Raw genomic sequence first — 25,271 nt, 5'->3', positions numbered from 1 at the left:
TATCAAAACAACGCATTTTTGGCTAAAAAAAAAAAAATTTGAATCTGTTACATTGTCACAATCTGGGCCGTCAGTTTTGCCACATAGGAAGTTCGCACGAACTTTCATTTTCAGTGAATATTCAAACCTAAAATTAGTGTATTATTTGTATTGTGTGATGTGTTTTAATAAAGAAAATCCACACAGTTTTTATGCTTATTTAGTTATGTTCGGGCTGTCATTGTTGCCACACTAGAAAGTTCACATGAACTTTAATTTTCAGTGAATATTCAAACCTAAAATTAGTGTATTATTTGTGTTATATGTGATGTTTTTTAATAAAGAAAATCCACACAGTTTGTATGTTTATTTAGTTATGTTCAAGCCGCTGATGTTGCCAAATTAGGAAGTTCACACGAACTTTAATTTTCAGTGAATATTCGAACCTGGAATTAGTGTATTATTAGTGTTGTGTGATGTGTTTTAATAAAGAAAATCCACACAGTTTTTATATTTATTCAATTATGAGCAAGTGGTAGAGAAATAAGCTTCACATGGCTGCAGTTTCAACATTTGGCACCATGAAATTCGAACTTTTTTTTGTATATACCAGTATTTATTCAATTGCCCGTCATAATCTCGTATCTGGAACTAGCCTGGTCCCTTTGGTGCCGGATAAGAGGGATTCTACTGTATCTGCTTTCACTTCATTAGTAACAGATATATTTTTTAACTTTGAAGTACATAAACTTGCTCGAGCTGTTCGGAATAAAGCTGAGTATTAACAGTGTGCCTATTTGGAATCAGCTCTAAATGTATTAAGTATATTAGACCTTCTTACTACCACGAGACATGCAGCATTACTTTGTGGTCAAATCAGTTTTCTTTTAGAAATTGGTGTATCAGACTGGCCAAAGTCGAGCCATTAGTTTTGAGTGCTAAGATCAACGTAAATAGACTCCTTTTATCACATGTAATGAGTTGCTTGGTAAGTCCATTACCTATGCCAGTGGTTCTCAACCGTTGGGTGTCACAGATCCCTAAAATGCTTAGCATAATTTGGGCTCATAAACATGTTTCAGCGAGATCACAAGTTTTAGTCTCAACATGAATGATGAATGGTATAAAGTTCATTCCTGAAAAAAAAAATGAAAATTTTAGATAGGTAGACAAGATTTGCAAGTCAAGAGAAGTCACTCCGACAGTTTCATTACTGTTAAACTCTGTCTCAAAGTCTGAAATATTTCAGTTGGAAGACCATTGGAAGAAGACGAAGTCTGAAATAAACAAAACATTCCAACAAACTGAGAAAATTACAAAATATTATAAAGTTAGGATTATTTAAATCCTATACCATTTGAAAACATACCTTGATTTCAAGGACCCCTTTCGAATTACTTACGGACCCCTGGGGGTTCAACTGACCACAGTTTGGGAACTGCTGATTCTATGGGATTTGTGAGTAGCCGATAACAGATTTCCATCCAATGTGAGCTTGTTTTCACAGTTCATGGGACACAATAATGATAACTCTTATATTTTTTGTCGAGGGTCGTGATACAGCAATGCATTTTTCTTTTCAAGGGCCAAGTCTGTCTGACAGCCTAGGAGTATAAGTTTGTTTTTTTCTCTCTAAAAATCCTCCACATACTCTCAATATGCTAAGCATAAGGCCATCTGAAATGCAATGGATCTTAAGTTATAGTATCCCCCTTGTTGAAATGCTGGGATCACCATTATGCTAGAGATTCATTCATCTCACCTTTATTCTCTAATTTACAATATTCTTGAACCACGGCAACACCTCTGTAATTCTGTTTCCAGTACGTGATGCCAAAAAAGCATGCATATTTTGAACATTTTTGTAGCTATTTTTTATTCATTTAAAATAAACATTATACATAATGACAACAACCTGACATTAGATACGATAATCATTTCTTTCGTGAACCTTTAATTGTAACTAAACCAACTAAACGCACATATTAGAACAAAACATGACAGTACATATAAGACAATCTAATACTTCTTTCCAATAATGTACATATATTCTTTTTAGGCTTTTGTGGTTTTTAGTACATACTTAATTTATATTGCAAAGAGAGAGCAGGCTCTGAGCATGAGACTTGGTACATGAACCTTCTTCCCTTTTTTCCTTCCTTCCCTCCCTCCCTCCCTCCAAAAGAATCAAAGTACTTACTCAGCACTTGCAGCTTTTACAAGTGATTCCAAATGCATATTTTTCAGTCAGAATTTACATACTGATTGAGTATTGAAGCATAATTGGGAGGAGCAAGATCGAAAGGTACGATGGAAGAGGAAGAGAGATGTTAATTGGTTGAACTTGGTGATTCTGTTATCTCTAAAACTTACATAGACAAGTAGACTCCTTATATTAAACCTGTGCTGTTGGAGATGATGAAAGCAAGACGAAGAGGAAAATATTCTGCACCTATATATTTCTATAATCTAACTGTTCAGACATCGTAAAGCCATTGCCTCCATTAACCAATAGTACATTAACGATTCATGTGAATGATATAATGTATTTGAAATAGAGATTAACATCACAATCACTCCCCACTAAGAGTCCAAACAGTGACGTAGCTCACCTGCATGGGCAAAGTGCAGAATTTGTATATATACAGTGCTTGAGGTGGAATGAAAAAAGAACCAGGATGGTTTCCCTTTTTCATTCATAGACATATTTTATGAAAATATACTGTGTGATATACAGTCTGTGTTTCATCTAGACCTACAAACATATTACAGTAGTTTAAATAGCATGCGTTAAAATAGTTACACATGCATTACATACTAAGAAGTGCTAAGATGGTTTTAAGCAGTTTCAAAAGGAACCGGAATGCCATCTCGCCCCATCTCAAGCCCTGTACATACAGTGTGTTTCAATAAGATCTCTCTCTCTCTCTCTTTTTTTTTTAAGAAAGTAATATAGACCTAGTTAGTCTTAGGAGCTTGACAAGTTTATCATAAGCATAGGTATTAAGCTTTGTTATTTTGTATTGAATGTTTTAGGGATGCAGAATAAGCAGAGTATGAAGTGCTTTAATTATGCCCAGCACTTGGATCCCATGTTGGACATTAAGAGAGGTGTCGGCGATGGTGGCTATGGTGATCCTGACTACAGCAATATAGAAGTTGTTTCTGGTGAGTTTGTAGTACCGTTCAAGAATAGGAATGCTAATAGGAAGAAAAAAGTTGAACATAAACAGTCAAGATTAACTGTCTTTCTTATGATGTGTTAATTTGAAGCTAATGACTAATGAGGCATATCATGTAAAATATTTAACAATTTTTATCACAATGTGTGCCTTGTAAATAATGACAACATTCAACATTTAAAATTTGAAGTTAGATAGACTTCATTATTATTACTGTTTAAACCAAATATTAAAGAAATTGCATTCATGGAATATTTTAATAATTTTAATTTAAAATTTCACCTGAATGAATCCATTAGTTTTCTGTGACAGAATATTTTAATAGTTTGTGCGTTTTGTTGAACTTGACAATATGCAAACTAAAAATATATAATTATAGGCATCCGACAAGGAAAACTCAGTGCTCAGAAACCAGCGGGCATGACTGTCTTGCGCAGATGACATATGCTCCCATTCCCAGCATGCTCTCATGCCTACTGCAGGGGGTTAAGAGGGATATAGCATGCGCGCCTTGAGGAATATGAGCTGAGTTTTGTTTGAAGGATACCTATAGCAGTACTGATATTCCTTGTATTACCTTATTGTTGATTTTACCTAGTTACGCTTTTGTTGCAGTACTGTGGACAGTACAGACAAAACATATTACGGAGTATTTTTGGCAACAGTCCTTTTAATAAAGTAAAAGAAAGTTATTAAAAATCATGAACATACAGAGCTTTATGCATTTAAGAGTGACTGCTATCTATTTGGAAACAATACCTTCAATAAAGTAAAACAAAATTATTAAAAATCGTTAACATACTAACCTTTATGCATTTACTATCTAAGAATCGCTGATACCTACCGAATCCTTTTAAAATTCATACAAGAATGGTTAGACTAGCTGAAAGCTATATTATTACATTATAAACATATAACATTGTTTAATAAAATTCGGACTTGATTATTCTAACATTGATTTTACAGTGCTCTTAAGGAATGAATTTCTTAAAGTTATTCGTTGATCCTCTCTCATAATGACAGCAGCGGTGTTGATGTTTTCTTCCGTAAGAGCAGTAACTGGAGCACCAGGTCCACCTTCCTTTGAAATTGATTGTCTCCCCTCTTTAAACAATTTAAACCATCTTCGATCTGTGCTGTAGGGAAAAACAAATTCTCCATAGGCCTCTGCTGAAAATTTGTTGAGACAAAGGCAGAATTTCAAAGCAGCATATTGTTCGTCGTGTGTCACCTCCATATTGCCATATGCGATACTGAACATGTGTCAACTTGCATACCTCTCAGAGACGGCAACTGCGAGAGACGACCTTGAGTTTAGTACCTTGTGTTCATTATGCATTAAGCTACAAAATATTGTATGGCTAAATTTTAGAGTGATAAATTATAACCATAAAAAATTTATGATCACTCTTTATTGAACAGCTCTCATATATTGACTTAGCTGTTGAGAATGGCAACGAGATTTTACATGTGGACTTAACATAAATAATATGGTTTTAAATATTGCACTATTTGGTCTGCCGAGTTAGCTTTGTGGTAGCATGTTTGCCTCCAGACTAGCTGGCCCAGGCTCGATTTCGAGCGGGATCAGAAATTTTCATATAAAATTTCTACCTCGGGACTAGGAGAGGTGGCAGTGCACAACTTATCACTAAATTGTATACTAATGTGCCTGGGTTAAATCCCAAATCTCTCAGCAGTGCATATGAAGAGATGGCATATGTCACTGTTGATAGTGATTTGTCCATCGGATGGGGACATTAAGCCTAGTGACCCTCTTGGTGCTATTCGACAGGAATAGGCTATGTGCCGGTGCCGGGTTTCTCCTTCTCCCTTCCTGACCATCATCCGACAGGAGTAGGCTACGTGCCGGCACCAGGTTTCTCCTTCTCCCTTCCTCACCATCATCATCGCCCATTCCCTACACACACTTAAACGAACGCTTACATATACACTCACCCTAGTACACGACATAACTCTTCAGATACAATGTGGCCAGCTGAAGTGGTGTGGAACTTGAAAATGGGTCAGAGTCCTGCCATCTATCCACAATATGCGGAACCCGAATCACGCAAGTGAAGTCAGTAGGCATTTGTTACACACACATTTTATTATTTGTGGATAATCAGCTGCGTATATCTGTATCAGAAGACGAATTACTGTACAAATTGCAGTTTATCGCCTTCAAAAATGCATGATGATCGATAATCTTAAGATTTCCAACGTTCTCTCTAAAACAATGGCACTTTTGGGAGTAGATCATTTAAGATGTAAAATTAGCCTATAATTAATGATGAAGCATTAGAACAAGTATGATCCTTTAATTACTGAGGTTGCAATATCTCATACATAAAGGAAAATGATATAGACCACAAACTAAATAAATTTCAGAGAAAGTATGGAAGAATTTGTTGCGAACTCAAAAATAAAACTTTAAAAGAAACACAGATGAAATTTTACAAAACTTCAGCCATCCACTTTTAACTTATGGGTGCGAGAACTGGACTTTAAACAAAAATTCTAAAAGAAAACTGGAAGGCAGTGAAATGAAATTCCTCAGAAGTGTGGCAGGTTATTCATTATTTGACCATGAGAGAAAGACATAAGATATCAATTAAATATTTATAATCTGGATCAAAAACAAAATTGGTACAAACACATTCAAAGAATGGAAGAATATATTGTAGACCAGGGGTCGTCAGCACAAAACACGCTGGGGCTAGCATCACTTACCCACTGAAAATGCAGTGCACCATAGTGCACTGCGTAGCTGCTAGCGGGTATGCTTTCTATCTCTCTGTGCTGCATGACGGTGTACATAGGACAGCACCACATACCCATTGCACATTTCAGCGAGTGCTGACGACCACTGCTGTAGACTATCAACAATAGTCTTTAACTATCAGCCAAAAGGACGAAAAAATGTTGGAAGACCTAAAACACGATGGATAAATGACATAATCCGACTGGAGGAGAAGGAGAAGGAGGAGAAGAAGAAGAGAAAAAGGAATTTTCTCCTCTTTCGAATACTTTTGTTGATTTTATGAGAGCTTAGGTGTTCACATGAACGAATTCCTTACTCAGCAACAGAATTCCAATAATTGTCAATGTTTCAAATGATATTGTTACCTCGAACCCAGGTTTAGGGATAATGTGGTTGTGTAATAAGAGTTCAAGACTTCGTTCTGTTTTTCTTCTTTTTTGTTTGTTTGTTTTGTTTTATGTCTGTTTATAGATCAAATGTTATAAATAATTTATAGTAAAGATACAGACAAGGAGTACCGGTAAATTTGGTGCAACATAAAAATTCTCTAACTTAATGATTATAAGTATGACATATTTTCTTGCGTGAACCAGGTGCTGTCCGAAGCTGGATTTAGACTAATTTATTTATACTGCAGGAGATCTGTCATTTTTTGTTCTAAGAATGTAGGTTAGAATCATTTAAAATTTCAGTAGAGTACCTAGTTCATCACGTAGTTTCACTTTGTCCAGGGTACCTGTCAGATGGCGACATGCTACGAAGTAGTGTTTCTCACCCTCTGTCAGACTTGTGTGATGGGTACATGTCAGAAGGAGGTGCTTCTTTGGTTGCCCGAAGATTGCACTCTCAGCAGATAATGTTGCAAGACAACCGGTGAGTTCAAGATTTAAATATAAATATGATTTTTATATTTTTATGAATTAGTGACTCTTCATGCCAAAAAACCCAGCATGGCTTTTCTGCCAAAAAAAAATTGTGTTGATGTCTGTGAAGTCAAATAATGTATATGCAATATATAATTTACAATGTATGCTTACTTGCGTTACAATCTGTTGTTATGCAATAAATGATGTAGTTGTATTCATGTCGCATAAGATGTTACATTTAGAACGGATTTCCTCATTTCACTGAATTTTGATGAGATGAACATAAAATATTGTTTTACATTTTCCACAAGACAATAACTTAATTTTGTATATTATCTATTAATTCTCTTAAATGTAATAACCTGTATTCAAAATAAACTTGTTTATACTTGACAAAATATCAGGGGTGGTTAAAAACGACCATAAAAAACGTGGAATTAAAAAAAGAAAAAACGACAGTAAGAAAAGTATATTTTTAAGAACAGTAAAACAATAAGAACGTGAAATGTTTAAGGCTTGATAAATTAATGAAAAAATACAACTGCAATCAGGGAATGCCAACACCTGCAGCTCTTACCAAATTGAAAGGAGGCAATGACAAATTGTCCTTATTTTAACACCAGGTGAGTCCACATTCATTTTTATGAGCATTTGTACATACATAATGGGTTGTTATAATATCCTTGAAAAACACTGTTTCAGTGTTGCATTTATGGTCCAGAAGAAAACCCTCGAGTTTCTACAGTTGCATTTTGTTATAGAAATGCTTTTACTGTCTCCTAATTTTGATTTGTTGTCTATTAATGTCCCAGTGATAAAAATTGCATTTGTATGAAATAAGTGAGTAAATCGACAAAATAGTGACTAGTTCAACATAAGAATGGGGTAATTATGAAAAAAAAATTGCAAAGATAAGTTTGTGTGTGCGTTTAATTAAATTATATAAATCAACATCATCTCCAATAATTATTTGGAGTTAATTGGCTAGTAATACAGACCAGTTAAGACATCATATGACAGGATAGTCAGGTTTTCTTACAGTTCATGCCTAGAGGCCATCGTAATTAATTTATTATATTTACATCAAAAAGGATCAAATAACCTAATAGAATTAAACAGAAATTTTAATCATCAACCACTTATAAAATCAGCTGTTTTAACATAATGAACAAAATAATGAACTTGTCAGCTATAAGTATGTGTACAATCTGTGTCAACTTCTATAGTTATTTCTTCAATGGCAGTATGCCACACGTAAACAATTCTGTCTAAAAAGTTCGGTGAATGGTGTCATATCTGAATGGCAACTTGGCGCATGTGCATGGTTCTTCAGAGACTTCGGGAGAATCGATACACAGCATGCAATGCATGTGACTGGCAGTGTAAACAGACTGCGACCAGTTGAACGTAGTCAGTGTGAGAGGAAGTGTCACAGCGCAATGGAGCAATGTGTAAACATCAAGTTCTGCTACAAACTGGGGAAGACTGCAACAGAGACACATGGAATGTTGGTACAGGTGTACATGAGGGAAGCCGTGAGCAGAAAATGTGTTTACGAATGGTTTAAACGCTTCCGTGAAGGGAAGGAAACAATTGAGGATGAGCCACATTCAGGTCGGCCATCGACAAGCAGAACCCCAGAAATGATCGAGAAAGTGCGACAAATGCTGGCACAAGATCGGCGACTGACTCTAAGATTGATTGCGGAGGAATTGGACATTAGCAAGGACACCATCGTCCGCGATGATTTGGGTAAGCGGAAGATCTGCTCCCGATTTGTGCCGCACAAGCTCACAGACGAGCAGAAAGCAAAATGGATGGAAACTTCTGGTGATTTCATTTCCATTTGTGACCAGGATCCATTGCTTCTGAAAACCATCGTCACGGGAGATGAGACCTGGTGCTACCAGTTCGATTCGGAATCAAAACGGAAATCGATGTCATGGTGTTCACCGACTTCCCCGCGACCAAAAAAAAGCCATCCGCAAAAATCCAAGGTGAAAACACTGTTGATTGCCTTCTTCAACAACAACGGCATCATCCACAAGGAATTTGTTCCTGCAGGTCAAACCATTAATGCTGCATTTTACCAGTCCGTTTTGAACCGATTGCTACAGCATATCCGGCGGGTTCGGCCAGAGTTGCACAGGACTGGAAAATGGATGCTGCTCCATGACAATGCCCCTGCACACTGCGCGATCCGTGTGTGCCAATTCCTGGCTCAGAAGATGGTAACTGTTCTTGAACACCCTCCGTACTCCCCTGATCTGGCTCCTGCGGACTTCTTCCTGTTTCCCCGCTTGAAGGCGGCCATGAAAGGTGAACGTTTGCAGACGTGAATGCCATCAAAGATCGGGTGACAGCCGTTCTGTGATCGATTCCACAGGAGGCCTTTGCTGATAGTTTCCAGAAGCTGTACGAACGTTGTCAAAAGTGTGTTGTAGCGGGTGGCGACTATTTTGAAGGGCAATAAAGAAAATTTGTCTGTATCTTTGTTTTGTTTGTTTTCTGATAGCATTCACCGAACTTTTCCAATTCCTGGCTCAGAAGATGGTAACTGTTCTTGATCACCCTCCGTACTCACCTGATCTGGCTCCTGCGGACTTCTTCCTGTTTCCCCGCTTGAAGGCGGCCAGATCAGGAGAGTACGGAGGGTGTTCAAGAACAGTTACCATCTTCTGAGCCAGGAATTGGCGCACACGGATCGCGCAGTGTGCAGGGGCATTGTCATGGAGCAGCATCCATTTTCCAGTCCTGTGCAACTCTGGCCGAACCCGCTGGATACGCTGTAGCAATTGGTTCAAAACGGACTGGTAAAATGCAGCATTAATGGTTTGACCTGTAGGAACAAATTCCTTGTGGATGATGCCGTTGTTGTTGAAGAAGGCGATCAACAGTGTTTTCACCTTGGATGTTTGCGGACGGCTTTTTTTTGGTCGCGGGGAAGTCGTTGAACACCATGACATCGATTGCCGTTTTGATTCCGGATCGAACTGGTAGCACCAGGTCTCATGTCCCGTAACGATGGTTTTCAGAAGCAATGGATCCTGGTCACACATGGAAATGAAATCACCAGAAGTTTCCATCCGTTTTGCTTTCTGCTCGTCTGTGAGCTTGTGCGGCACAAATCGGGAGCAGATCTTCCGCTTACCCAAATCATCGCGGACGATGGTGTCCTTGCTAATGTCCAATTCCTCCGCAATCAATCTTAGAGTCAGTCGCCGATCTTGTGCCAGCATTTGTCGCACTTTCTCGATCATTTCTGGGGTTCTGCTTGTCGATGGCCGACCTGAACGTGGCTCATCCTCAATTGTTCCTTCCCTTCACGGAAGCGTTTAAACCATTCGTAAACACATTTTCTGCTCACAGCTTCCCTCCTGTACACCTATACCAATATTCCATGTGTCTCCGTTGCAGTCTTCCCCAGTTTGTAGCAGAACTTGATGTTTACATGTTGCTCCATTGCGCTGTGACACTTCCTCTCGCACTGACTACGTTCAACTGGTCGCAGTCTGTTTACACTGCCAGTCACATGCATTGCATACTGTGTATCGATTCTCCCGAAGTCTCTGAAGAACCATGCGCATACGCAAGCACATGCGCCAAGTTGCCATTCAGATATGACACCATCCACCAAACTTTTTAGACACACCATGCGTATATATATATATATATATATATATATATATATATATATATCTCTTAGATCTGTATATCTTATACCACACTTTTGTTGATATTATGCTGTGGTTGCAACCTGATCAGTCTAATAATAACGTTGCATATGTGACTAAAATCATCTGATGTGTAATTTGGGATAGATAGCCACCACACGACAAGTCAAGTTACAGACTGTCACCATTGCAAGAACCGTTATTCATTTTATTTATGCTGCATTAGAATTAGACTGGACTTTATTGTTGAATGTAAAAAAAACGTGCGCTCGCACACGCACACACACAAGGTGGTGATGAATCATAGTATAGGCATTCAGTATCTCGTAAAACCTACCTGCATAAGGGAAAAGAAGAAGTGGACTGGGAAGCTTTTCTCCCTTTCTACACTTCCACTTGCAGGTATCTAGCTCGCTTACCATAATGTTCTTACTATGAGCTATGGCTCACACAAACATTTGGTTTCACGAGATAACGAATGATCATATGTAAATTTGAAATCTAGTATTTTCCTTTGTGACTGAGGGAACCATCAGACTGGTTGGCTATGGGGTTTGGATCTGGGACCTCCAGAATGCCAATATAGTGCTTTACCATGAGCCACATCGCTTAGTTATTTTATATTTATTATAGGCATATCTGACAAATATTTTTATGTTACTGAATTTTTCTATTTGTCAGATATCTTGCAACATTACGCCAGTGAAGTAGGCCATTTCATAGGCTGCTGTCGTATATCACTCAGAGGTGCAGTATAAGACAGAGAGAGCAGCTATGTTCTGTCTCTGTTCCTCTCACTGTATCGCTGATTCACTGTCTCCCTCTGGCAACAATGCACCTCAACCAGCATTCAGTTGGCTTATCTCATGTTCAGAGTTCTTTTGCGTTTACCAGTGGCCCCCAGGCTAAATCAGGTGCTATGAAAAGACTAAGTGGTGTAAGATTAGCATCCCTTATCATAAACACATCAGTTATGCGTGAATGAACCAAAGCAAAGTCTAATACTATATTTTTGTATTCATGCCACTTTTAAATACTAATTTTCATAAATATAAAAATTCAAACCAAGAAATGGATTCAGAACACCTCAAAATCTGTGCTTCAGTGGCTGGTCATGATAATATCTTTGAAAAATATTGGAGTGCAAGAGGTCAAATGACTTTGTCAAACGCCTGGCATTAGAAAACAACAACAACATAAATATAAAAATATATAAATATTAGAAGAATATGTATGCAGCATATGACACAAAAATCACTTGCCAAATTAAGAAAACTGTATTATTTAGAAATGATAAATGTAAATTATTTCTTTGGAACATATCTGTTAATAATCACTTCCACCATGCAATATTGTACAGTACAACATTATTATATTGCAATACCCTCAGGTGAACATGGCTAGGTTTACATGTAAAGATTACTATTCTCAGTACAGCTGCACAGTGCACTACCGCAAATGTTCAAAGTGTGTTCCATTTACTTGGAGACAGTGTCTGTCTTGATTTTAAAAGAGTTGCTTGTGAAATATATTGGATGATATGAGTGTTCCTTTGATTCAATTAATCTACAGATGAAAGCTCTGTCTGAAAATATGCTGTTTCACATTAGAAAAATCTAGGGGTGTGAGATTTGATGATCATAGAGGCTATGACTGAGATCCATCTCTTCCAATCCAGCACATAACCAAACATGTTATTTAACTTCTCAAGAAACCTACGAGTAAAGCTCCACCCAAAGATGATTTGGAAGATGTTTTGTATCCCACTAGCAGGAAAAGGAAAATGTTAACTTCCTGCTAGGAGGAGACAAAAAAGGATTGCAACAACAATTAGGCCTAGGCTAATATTTCAGATATTCACGTCTTTTGGGTATTTATTTTTATTTCGTAAGTAAATCATCATTGAACTAATACTTGCAATATTAACGATGTAAAAAGTTACCATTGACCACCTTCTTGTTGATCTAACCACATTGCACACAGTACACAATATTTATCGACTTCATCAGTTCCAGATTATAAAGTAGTATGAATTTAGATTTTTTCTCTATGTTGCCTGACACCTGATTTAATGATAGGTCTACACAAAAACTTGAAAGAGAAGTTACTTTTTCATTTTTTAACCCCATTTATCCTTACTTCCAGTTTGTCCCGGGAAATGAAACTATCAGAAATGAGCTTTTTATATAGGTTTTTGTCATGATTTTTATTTTCACGAACCCCTAGTATCATGTAGTTTTCGAGAAAGAAAGGATTATCCAGGTGTTTGAAGTGCCCTGTATATATATCTGAAACGTCAATTGTATGTACATTTTTTTTTTAATTGATTGTATGTACAATTTTTAAATGAAGTCAAATGCCTTAATTTTGTGTGTAATCCACAGACCAAACGTCCATTTTATTGTTTGGGTGCATATTAAATAACTTCCAGTTACGTATGTCTTTTGAAATATATTATATACATATATAATACCAAATCAAACTATGAACGGTAATATCATTCACAACATGATAAAGGAACTGAATTGCTGTGAAATATGTAAAAAAAAAAAAAAAAAATGGAATGAGAAAGTATAGATTTTAATCTGTAAAGTTTCTGTAGAATATTGATTCTAGTGTTTTAGATTTACGGTTTTTTTTTTTTTTTTTTTTTTTTTTTTACAAAAGAATGTGAAATGGGAATACTATTTGAAGTTGCAGCTAAACTTCTAAACTTAACTACTAACCATTCGACAATTTTTATTAATATATTGTGACAGCCACCTCGAGACTCGAACACTCTTCCCGCAAGAGAGCAGGTCGCACGTGAGTCGACACGGGCTCCACGTAGCACTGGGGGACAGCATGCGGCTTGAAGAGGCGAGGGGAGGTTGCGCGCGCAACTGCTATGTGCGGAGTGAAGGGGGGAACGGACCCTCCCGATTCGTCCGGAAGTCCGTCGAAGTGGAAATCCAGATTATTCGAGAGTGGAATCTTTCGCGAACTCTCGAGAAACTATAATTTGGTTATAAAAGAGAAGACGCAAGTGAACGTCAGTCAGTCAGTAAGCCAGACAGTCTTGCGTAGCAGTGAAGCCAGCTTCGAGACCAGAGCGCGACTTGAGTTGTGTCCGTAACTGTGGAGCCTGAAGCCCGGAGTTCGAGTGCAGTGGATCGCAGTTGGGGGACCTGAGTTCGAAGTGCAGCGGATCGTCTCTGAAGGTCTGGGGTTCGAGATTCTGTGAACGCGAGTGACTGAGCTAGAAGAACTAGCCAAGACAAATGAGCTGTGAACTGAGAACTGACCATTCTGTGTTGTAAATAGTGCTTTGTAAATATTAGTTAAGATTAACAGTTCATTGTTGTTCGTAATAGTCCAAGTAAATTGTCATTGTCGTCAGTGGAGTGCACTAACGAATACTGTGTTACTGTGTGGAGAGCAAATCCTATTGTTGAGATAATAAAGTTACATTGTTGTTCAGTAAAAAAAAACTTACAATATCATATTTGTGAAGAATATGATGCACTGTGAGCTTGTAGGTATTTTTTAATATCAGGAAAATTGTCTGAGATACAGTGTTTGGAAAGTAACGACTGAGCCTCCAGTAAACTTTTCGACATAATTATATTCATGCACTATGGTTGTCTAAGTGTCAGATCATTCAAAAGTCACTTCAAACTTTAAATCATTATACAGATTAATTCACGAGGAAAGGTAAAAAATTTGGGATGTGAATTCTGAAGTCATTCTGAGTCGAAAAGTTCATATCAATATGGGTCCGTTTTCGAATGGTTACGGAGATATGGCTCTTTGATTTCAGAAAAACTTGCTGGGATTTCATTGTACTAACTTGCATTTAGAGACAGATAAAGGACAAATTTAAAGTTTATATTCACGTATGCATACAGACCTAATATTCTAGATGTCGGGGTCGATGTTTTCGCACATTTTCAAAGGTACCTACTTCTGCTTCAATGCACTGTTGCGCTCGGGCGTGAATCGCGCTCATCACTCGGGAGAGTTGCACGTGGCTATTCTTTATGCGGCGTGCAGCATCCAAAATATGGTCGATTAGCGCCTCTCTCGTTTTTACCTTCCTTTGGTATACCAAGTCTTTCATCCAATCCCATAGACAGTAAATACTCTTCGATATGGTACTCTTCTGTTCGGAAAGTGATGGCTTGCAAGGAACTTTCATCGCACAAACCATAAACATACACATTATTGGCATATTCTGCAGTCGAAAATTTATTTATAAGGAATCTTGAAAAACAGAACTTAACACTTCCGATAAATAACTACTTTACTGTAAGTAACTGACTGAACTGCTGTGAACTGATAAGTGATAGTGTATTTGTGTTATGCACGGGATCTGTGTCATTACATCAGATAAGGGCAGGCGATTGGACATTTGTAATGCCCCAGCACCCAGTTTGTAAGGTGAATGAACTTATCCATGTCGCTCACAATGCAGATGTCATTCATTACGATCCGTGATCTTGTCTCACATCTCATGTCAGCAGCATATGGTAATGTCTGATTCACATTAGGGCAAGACGTTTTACCAAAAAAATCATCTAGCTCCAGCATCGTTCAATAACGGACCTATGTTCATATGAACTTTTTCACTCAAAATGGCCTAAGATATCGTATATTAAATTTTTGACCTTCCCTCGTGAATCACCCTGTATATTATATTTGAAGTAGAAAAAAGAAAAAATATATATGTTGAATGAATAATAGGGTTTGGTTTTAAGAAACATTGAGAGTATATCCGCCAATCTGTTCAACATTCTTTCTGGAACACCATCCACTGCATTTTGCAGACATCTTTCAGTTGGTGTAGGGTTGTTAGGTATGCCACGGAAACTCGTTCTTCAAGGTAACCCCACAATCAAGAGTCGGCCGGATTGAGATCTGGAGATCATGAAGGCCATATTGTTGGAAAGTGTCTACTGATGGCACGATCACGAAGCATCCGTGTATTAATTGTTTTACAGGGGTGTAGATGTGAGTCGATATGCATCTTGCGTGATGATTATATTTTCCAGGTCATGATGCCTTAGACTAGCAGTGGCAAAATTCTGTAGCAAACTGTAGTAGTGCTCCCCATTTACTGTGACAGTCTCTATGTATTATTCCATTATTGTCTCCTTTGAAGAAATGTGGACTTATAATGAATTGCGAAATGAAGCTGTACTATACAGTGACTTTCAAATCATGAAGACCTCATTGAATTAAAACCTTCGGGTAATTTTCAGAACAAATTCTGCAATTCTGTGTGTTAATTCCACTGTTAAGAAAGAAGTGTGTTTCTTCTGTCCAAGAAACTTTATTCACTTCTTCTTTTGTCCAGGAAACTTTGTTCAGCCCATGATTAAGTTGAATCTCTATTAGCACAAATAAAGCAAACTCGTGTGTTTTCTTGATTGCTTACACTGGTTTTAGTTAATGTGGGTACAGAGTAAGATATTTTCTTCGAATTCTTCAGATTGTGGTGTAACTCATTTGAGGATGCCCGGACACCTGGCTGACACTAATTCCATAATAATAATAATAATAATAATAATAATAATAATAATAATAATAATATTATTATTATTATTATTATTATTATTATTATTATTATTATTATTATTATTATTATTATTATTATTATTATTATATCTGCTTGGTTCATTACTTGACCGAAGCACTTTAGCAGTGACGTCATTGATTATCTTCGGTCTTCCAGATTTATATGTGGTACTGTAAGGTTTATTATTATTATTTATGATGGTGCCATACATGCTTAATTGTCACTTGGAAAATTTACTGTCTGTCAACAACAGAATCAGTTCCCTCAATCCTCCTGATTAAATCGCCGTAATTATAACTGAGATATGGACCTTCTCTCTGTTAAGTGCTGTAAATTTTCTCAGATCTTGAGAAAAATTCCTATTAGGCTACTTTCGTTGTGTTGGACCAGCTGTAGCCTAACATTTAATGATAGAACCATGGCTTGAAACTTCATATTATTTTTGTAGCAGTAGGCCTACTAATAAAATCATTAATATTTTAATCAACAAAATGATCCCTACGGAAATTGGTATGGTATGGTATGGTTTATTCTCACTCAACCCTTTGCTCCTGCTGGCCCTTCACATTATAGTATTCGGGCCAGCAGTCCCTTTCATATACTATTTACAACTTGCACATTACCCAATGTTAATGACCGACACCTCTTCATTTAATGTTCAACCACTATGTCTTTCATGTTCGTTCACCACACTTCCTATATTTCTGCGTTTATTAACTATTCCTTCTTTCCTTCTAATCCTACCTTCTATTCCTAATAACAACATAACAATTACTTTTTCTACTCTGCATTCTCACAGACCCAACTTATTTATTAAATCACTACAATCATTTTACTGTACTATAGTCTTAACTAGGCCTACTCTCTATTATTTGCTTTACATCTATCTATATTACTTCTTTGTCCTACTGATACCTATCTAGACTAGTCCTACTTTTAGCTCCTCTACTATTCCTATCTTTACAGTACGTCCTACTCATTCCTACTAATTAAATAAACTCATGACCCTTCTCCTCATACTTAAACACTATTCATCCATATTCACTGCACCCTTAATTAATCCTTCATTCCACTGACACACCATTTCCTTAGATTGTGTGATGGTTTGTCCTTGCTGCTCTCCGCCTTATTTCCTCTATCTGCTCTATTTATCTTCTCTATACTTTCACTTCTTACCCCTAACCCCTCTTTCTTATCCCTATCGTCTTTCTTTTGCACCTTAACCTTTCCCAGCTGTTGGCTCACATTGCCTTTCTTTCTTTCGCTGACACCACACACGTCTACATTACCGCTCTTATTCGTTTGACACATTACTTACTGAAATGCAAAAAATGAGTACGTTAAAAACCCCCATTGTTTGCCCAGCACATTCAGTCTTTTTTCTACCTCTATTATTATTATTATTATTATTATTATTATTATTATTATTATTATTATTATTATTATTATTATATACCACTTCAAAGTTTGAAGTGACTTTTGAATGACCTTATATGGGACATCCTGTCACCTGTTAAATTTTCAGCCAGCACTTGTTATGGCATATTTCCCAGATAGCATGCTGGGCTTAAGCTGAGATTTGTGCAGCAGTTTTCCTCTAAAGTAGAACTTACCTCAAAGTGCTAACCTACTTACAAAGTTTACACCTTATAAAAATGTTCGTTGAAATATGTGTGAAGTTGTTCATGTGGAATAGCATAAATCTCCTGTCTGATGTTTTCTTCTAATTCTTCCAAAGAACGAGGAGTGTTTGCATGAAACTTCTCTTTCAAAATACTCCACAGACACACAATTGCAGTGATTTAAATCTAGAATATTTGGAGTTTTCACTACATTATGAATGTTGCTCTGCATGGCACTGGAGAATCTGTATACTTCCCACGAACTTTATTTGCACTCTTCTTCTCAATCCCGTACTTTATTATTGTGTTATTAATGAACACTGAATTTCATATTCTACTGATAGCACACACAGCAAACAAAAGAGAAATGCGTCTTATCACAAAAAGCTTAGAGTCACACTGCCAATAATCTGGAAATTGGTATGCCTTGACTCCAGCCATTACTGTGTTGCTAGAGCAAAACTCATTCTCGACTCAGCTGCGCTGAAAGGTAACAGGACACCCTGTATTACTTGTTGGGTTTTGTTGATCACCAGTGCCTCTAGATATAGTAGCTACTTAGAATTGATTCCCCTGGGCTCTGTTATCGTGGCAGTATTCAATGTTTACTATTTTGTTTTAAAACATTAGCTTTATTCCTTGGTATATTACTATGATGTACGAAGTACATAATTTGGAGTAATTCTGCATTTACATTTGGTGAAGAATCGGTAGAACGGAGAAAAATTCTCATTGGCACTGGGACTCGAACCCGGATTTCCAGTTTTATGTGCTGGCACTTTATCCACTAAGCCGGTGGGATTCAAGTTCCAATGCCGGATTGAAGCCTTCTCATTTAAGTTCTACTTACTGTGTTAGTGTGTTCCCCTTTGTTGGCCTGCCCTCGTGTGCCATGTCACAGTATGTGTGACAGTAGACACAATGTCGAACCAGAAGTACAGAGATGCATTCATTATGAGTGACCAAGTGGCCGGAGTCCGATGGAACATGATGCCTTCTTGAATCACTAGGTGATTACTACACTTTATCATATTACTATGATGTACCGAAGTAATACATGGAGTTTCAGTGGAGTAATTCTGCATTTCCATAGGTTTTTCAATGGTTGATTTGCACATTAACTGTATATGTATATTGAAGGCATGTGCTATTACAATACATTATTTCTGTTTCTGAGAGATCGCCTATAGGTTGGTAGGCCTATTCATTACCAGCAAGATTTTAGAAGAGTGCTTAATAAATAAGTGCTTAATAAATTTTGTCTGGACCCATCTCATTCAGGACAATGTTTTATGTGCAGTAGGCCTAAATCTATAACCTGTAAGCTTCACTTCTTTTCCGAAGGAAGATAGGGTAAGGATATATATTTTAATAATTTAATGCCCCAGCCATTTGATTCTGCGAATTTTGGATCTAATGGCAAGCATGGGAACTGTTTGATCACCAAGAATTACTAGGAAAGAATGTTAGCAAGTCAGAATTTTTCTATGTCTTACAGTAGTTAATTTCTATGTTTCTTGCATTTACCGTGTACTGTTATAATTGTTATGTACGTAGCAGCCTTTTCTCTCACCATGATTTTTTATAGTATCACCATTTTTATAAAAATCTGACCTGGAAGTTACTTAAAAGTTGTAATGATTGTGGGAAAAGACTGGGTTATGTCATATAAGAACTCAATGTCTTGAGTAAAATGTGATGCACTATACGATTCTTTCTTCATGTGTCTTCTGTAATTATTGCAATTCCCCATTGATTATTATTTGCATAAGTGACATTTTATCCCAGAGATTCCGTGATATTGGTTTCCCGGGAAAGTGATACTGTATAGTTGTGTACTGTAGCACTGCAAAATAGTTCTGAGCACTGAGTTGCGCGGAAGAGCAATGAATGACGAGAAACACATGATATCATGCGGGAATGTTACATAAAATCACATGGTTGCTGTCGTGATGTGTAGAGCCATAGCTAATTTGAAAACATTTTATATAACTATTTCCGTCCATGCCATTGCGCATTTTATTTACAGTGCTCGTCTAAATGCATGAATTAGGTACACTGTGTAGTAATTTTCCTTTGCTTTCTGAACCAGGAATGTAGACAGTGACAAAGGGCGAAGCAAAGGTGTAAATATTGGGTAGGCTGAAAAATCTGTTTATCTTATACCTTTTTATAGACTAGATGTTTCTTGGCTTTTCTATCAAAATTTTTTGTGACACAGACTCCACAAGAAGATGGTGATCACTCATTTTCACCCCCCGAACAGAATCAGGTATGATAGTAGAACTTATTTGTCTCAGAGCACCCTGTTAGTCAAGGATTTTTCTTATATCGTAACAGTTGAAAATTTCTATTTTGTCTTCCTCCATCCGCTATTTTAATATGTAAATGTGATGTCAATCTCCTTTCTTTGTAAGCACATTTTGTTTCATACATCCAATTTGAAAAAGGCTTCTTTTTTAATTCTACAAAAAATGTTCTCTCAGTATGAGCCATTTTACAAAAAAATTATATGTAACACACAGACGCTTGCACTTTTGATTAAATTAACACTCAACAATGCAGCGCATTCACAGAACGCCGCTGTGTTTCATACAGAGATGTAACGAATCGATACCCTCTCCGCAAAACCACCCCGTCAAGCTTGCGAGTCAAGATCCTAGCCATGCCTTTAGAGGCTTCTGCCACAAGTCTCGCACTGAACTCTCCATCCTGGAATGACTGCAAACAGTGAATTTAATATATGGAAGGATCGGAATAAAATAAAGTGTTGCGATACATCGTTATTATGAACTTAGAGGCCTCATGTTTCTGGGTATAGGTAACTCAAATTTGTTGGGTAGGCTAGGCCTCAAAAGCCTCTTAAGAGCCTCGCCACTGATTGTAGACATGTGAGCAGCTGAAGAAATTAAAGTACTCTTGGAAAATTAATCGCATAACGACGTTACACAGTATCGTGGAAATTAATCCATTTTTCTGGCGTGGTAAGTCTGATGCAATAGTGACACTGGACACGGCTAGTGGTGAGACTGTATTGTCACAGTTTTCAACCAGACAGTTTCAATTATGGAAGACTTATTCAGATTGAATTAGTTAATGACTTTTCATTAAGACACTAAGAATTTGATCACTGACAAATCCGGGTGTTTTCTGTTGTACAGCATCGCTGTGGAGAAGAATTCTTTAGTCTCATTTCGTCATATCGTCGCCTCTAAATGTTCTCGGTAGTTGAGCGCGTTTGGATAAAGAACGATCACTAACCAGTATGTGAGAGTAGACGTACCGAATAAATATTTAATATTGAAATTACGAATCACGTACATAGCTTCATAACCAGTTTATACAGTTTGATTGGAGATGTGTTGCATAAAATTTGTCAGAAAAAAAACACTTACTAAGCCTTGAACGCGTAAGAGATTTCAATATGTTCGTAAGTTTGCGTCATTAGTGCGCCTTGCTGCTGAACTGATACGGTAGTGTGTACAGCACTTAACTAGAAACTATTTACATTTATTTTTCTTCAGTTTGTCTATTTGCCTATTATTTTAATTCCTTCTTTTCTTCCGTTTTTTCTTTCATCCATTGTTTGATCCTTTCTTTCCGTGTTGTTTCTTTGTGCCACTCTATCGTTGTTATTTTCTTATTCTTTTCTATCTTTCTTTCGTTTTTCTTTCTTTTGTATTTTGTTTGTTTCTTTCCGTACTGTTTCTTTATGCCATTTTACCATTCTGGTACATATCTATCTTATTCTTTTCTATCTTTCTGTCGTTTTTCTTTCTTCAATCGTTTGTCTATTTCTTCCCATACTGTTTCCTTTCAGGGGGAAAGGAACTGGTCACTCTACTTCATTATCTCCTGGCCTAGTTACCTCATAAGCGGTGCCTTGTTGGTATCACGTGTGAGGTTCAGACCTGTCTTCGGACAGTTGACTAAACAACAACTGTTTCCTTATGTCATTCTACAATTGGTTTTTTTTTTCTTCCATCGTTTTTTTCTTTGTTCCCGTACTGTTTCTTTATGCCATTTTACTGTTTTGGTACGTATTTATCTCATTCTTTCCTATCTTTCTTTCGTTTTTCTTTCATCAATCATTTGTTTATTTCTTTCTATACTGTTTCATTATGTCATTCTACCGTTCTGTTGCTTATTCCACTTTTTTCTGTCTCCTTTTCGTTTATTTTTTTTCTATCGTTTGGTTCTTTTTTTCGTGCTACTGTTTCTTTATATCATTCTGCTGTTCTGTTATTCATCTCATTCTTTTCCATCTGTCTTTCGTTTTCTCTTTTCCGTTGTTTGATTTTTCATTCCCGTACCTACTATTTCTCTATGTCATTTTACTGTTATTCCGTACTGTTTCCTTATGTCATTTATTTACCTCATTCTTTTCTTTTTTTCGTTTTTCTTTCTTCCATCGTTTGACTATTTCCTCTCCGTGCCATTCTACCATTGTTTTCCTCTCATTATTTTATATCTTTCTTTCGTTTTTATTTTCTCCATCGTTTGTTTCTTTCTTCACGTCCGTTTCTTTATATCGTTCTACCGTTCTGTTACTTATCTCATTCTTTTCTATTTTATTTTTTCCTGCCTGTCGTTTTTCTTTCTTGCAGTCTTCCTGTTCCTTTATTTTTCATTCCATTCTGCCTTTCTGTCAGTCCTTTTGTTCAATATTCTGCCCTTCTCAGTCTATTTTCTCTATTTTCCTTTGTTCTCTTTTTGTTTCTTCTCGTCCCTTTCCTTTTTCTTTGTTTTTATTTTTATTTTTTTTTTTTACTTTCTCATTATATTTAATATACAGTACTGTAAAGAGGAAGTATTGTAACGCTGCAATCAGTCGATTTCGAGATTTTCGTTGAAACACAGATTATAGGCTACTTTCTACAGTGATTTAATTAGCCTTAAGGGGACACTCAACTTAAAAATTGGAGAAAAAGTGTCATAGAAATGAAAAATTAAATTTCTACACTAATTTCGCGACAGAACTAAATCAATACGCAGAATTCTTCCCCTATTCATTGAGAAGTCAGTCAAATGCACAAAGCCAAAAAATAAAAAAATTATAATTAAAAGTGATATTTCAATTAATGATTGATTAAAAATTGAAATATTTTTTATTTTGAAAAGTATTGGATCTAATGAGCTGAGATTTTGCATGTTACTTTCCATGTGTATATTAAACTTTTTCTCCAAATTTGAAAAGGATTGGTCAAATAGGAAAAAAGTTCCAAAATATAGTTGAGTGTCCCCTTAAACTAATTGAACGCCGTTCCGGAAAATAAAAATGTATGCTTGTTGGGAACATGATGCCAAGCGTGACATCCACTACATGTCTATTTAGTGTTGACTAAATTGATAAGGTCTGATACTGAATATGTGGTTTGGGCATGCCTTCAATCTACATTTCTTCTGACTATTTCAAGGATTTTGTTTGTAGTAAATATCGGCGACCAGGAATGATAGTGAAATGTAATAATTTTAGTAAATATAATAATTATTTATTGGAATTCAACAACAAAACGAAGACAATTTACGCCGAATCAAATACAACTATTCGTGATTTTTGTGTAAAGCAATGCAGTTGGTATTAGAGAAACATCTCTTGGCTGTAACTTCCGCGTTTTAAATTCTGTCGTCCATAACAATAAGAATAAGCACAACAGACCACACGATAGGCAGGTTCCAAAAAAGAGTCATCCTTTTGTAAATTATTAGCTGCCACTGTAGTTTTAAGCCATTCTTGTTGTGCTTGGAAGAATTTCTACAAAAACGATTAATTTTATAATTTCCCATTCAGTGACCTGATTCCACAGCAGGCCTACTGAGTGCAACATTTAAATGCCGCGTCTGTGACTCAAGCGCAAGCATGCTTGTATTACACCCAGGCGGTCCGGGTTCGATCCTCGACCATATCTTAATGGAATTTGTGGTAGACAAAGCAGACGTTGCAGAAGGGCTTTCCGGTGAACTCCCATTTCTTTCTGTCATTTCATCAACATTCTCACTTCCTCCTCTTTTCATCTATCATCTGCAGTAGTAATTAAAAATATGTTGGAGTGATGTCTTGGGGATGGTACGGGTTTCCGATGCTAATAGGAAGGCCTTGGGTCTCCGGGCCCTGGGGCTTAGTAAATACTCGTCTAGGGATGGGACTTGACTCTGTCAGGACTGAGTTAGGATGACCTACCTGTTAGCATCGGATTCACGAATGCTACCAAGTCCACATATATATCGGACAATCACAGTATAAACAGGGCGCACAATGAAGCAATGTCAGCGAAAGTTCAGGGTACGACCCTCGAAAAAGCCAAGTTATTATTTCTAAATAAGCATTGTTCTGGCCAAAACAAATTACTATAGAAATCTGTTTCCATAGATACGCTATACATATTAGGAAAACTTCGAAAAGAACCCAACCAGTTAATCAGGGCAAGCGGGATTTGAACCCAAACCAGAGTGCAACCCAGAGCATGAATGCCGCTCGCTATTCCATAGACCACGCCAATACCCTACATTTATTTAAACCATAAATTTATAAATAAAGTCAACTTTCTAGAACTATAAAAATTATTCTTCTGTATGTGCAATCTAGAAAACAAAAATTTATCTTATTTGAGTAGGTCTACAACGTAAATTATTTAATTTGTGTACATACATTGTATTCCTTTTGACGGAAACATAATTCGGAACATTATAAAAATACTAAATTGGTGAAAAATGCGCAAATATTTAATGATTAAAGCACGATATCTGTTATATGTGACACCAATTTTTCTTTCTTCCTGTTTTTCCTCTTACTTTCCTGCCTCTTCCATCTGCACTTCCCAAAGTATAGAAAACAATTCTTGACCTGAACTCATGCTTTGCTCTTGTCTTCCGAATAAAAAGTTTACTTTATAATAACGTTCATTCTTAATAAATAATATGTTGTGCTGAGTGCGTCCAAACATCACCTATTCACTGCTAATCAACATTTACAACACACGCAAAAATGGCGGGAAGCATGAAACATATTTACATCTTTAACGTCATTTTTGGCACCTAATAACGTATAAGAGAAAATTAAAAGAAGAATATGTGATTGTTAACACATTTCAGGTCAATAGAATGATATAAATGATATAACCCATTCCGTCGACTTAGTAAATTATTGTGTACCCTTAGAGGTTACTAACCCCCACATGCGGGGTTAGAGCACTTTGCCCTGCGTATTATTGTGCACAGTTGGCAACTACCAGTTTTTTTAAACACCCTCGCATCAAAATCAATACTCCTGCTGACGGATTTAGTGAAGTATGGTATGACGTCATCGTAGCGTGAGTAACTCTACAATCAGCTGCGGAAGTCTACATCTACAACAGGGAACGTACGTAGAGGGCAGAACCATGCGATGTACGTTAAGAAAATACTTTCACACTTTAAATCTTTTACATACTTCATTTACGGTGATTGCATTGTTACACCACCTTTCCAGAGTTCTTCTCTGGTTAGCTTACATATGAAATTATGGAATCGGGTACATACAGAGTTGCCAGATTCTCAAATTGAAAATAAGAAACAAACTTATGACTACTGTGGATTAGAGACTAGAGAAAGTGATTACAGATAGTGGAGTCCGATGGGGAAATACATT

At 36.8% G+C, this 25,271-nt stretch overlaps 1 protein-coding gene across 7 annotated transcripts in view; it reads left to right on the top strand.

Annotated features, from left to right (window-relative positions):
* The window catches only part of sick (sickie), a 461,315-nt gene that overhangs the window by 281,964 nt on the left and 154,080 nt on the right, over positions 1–25,271 (top strand). For all 7 annotated transcript variants that reach the window (XM_069838099.1, XM_069838098.1, XM_069838100.1 and 4 more), the window contains 2 exons: positions 3,016–3,147; positions 6,657–6,798. In XM_069838099.1, coding sequence (XP_069694200.1) covers positions 3,016–3,147; positions 6,657–6,798 — 274 coding nt within the window. The remainder of the gene's footprint in view (positions 1–3,015; positions 3,148–6,656; positions 6,799–25,271) is intronic.

The sequence above is a fragment of the Periplaneta americana genome, chromosome 10, assembly GCF_040183065.1.
Source record: "Periplaneta americana isolate PAMFEO1 chromosome 10, P.americana_PAMFEO1_priV1, whole genome shotgun sequence".
Classification (NCBI taxonomy): domain Eukaryota; kingdom Metazoa; phylum Arthropoda; class Insecta; order Blattodea; family Blattidae; genus Periplaneta; species Periplaneta americana.
This window is presented reverse-complemented; position numbering and strand designations above follow the sequence as displayed.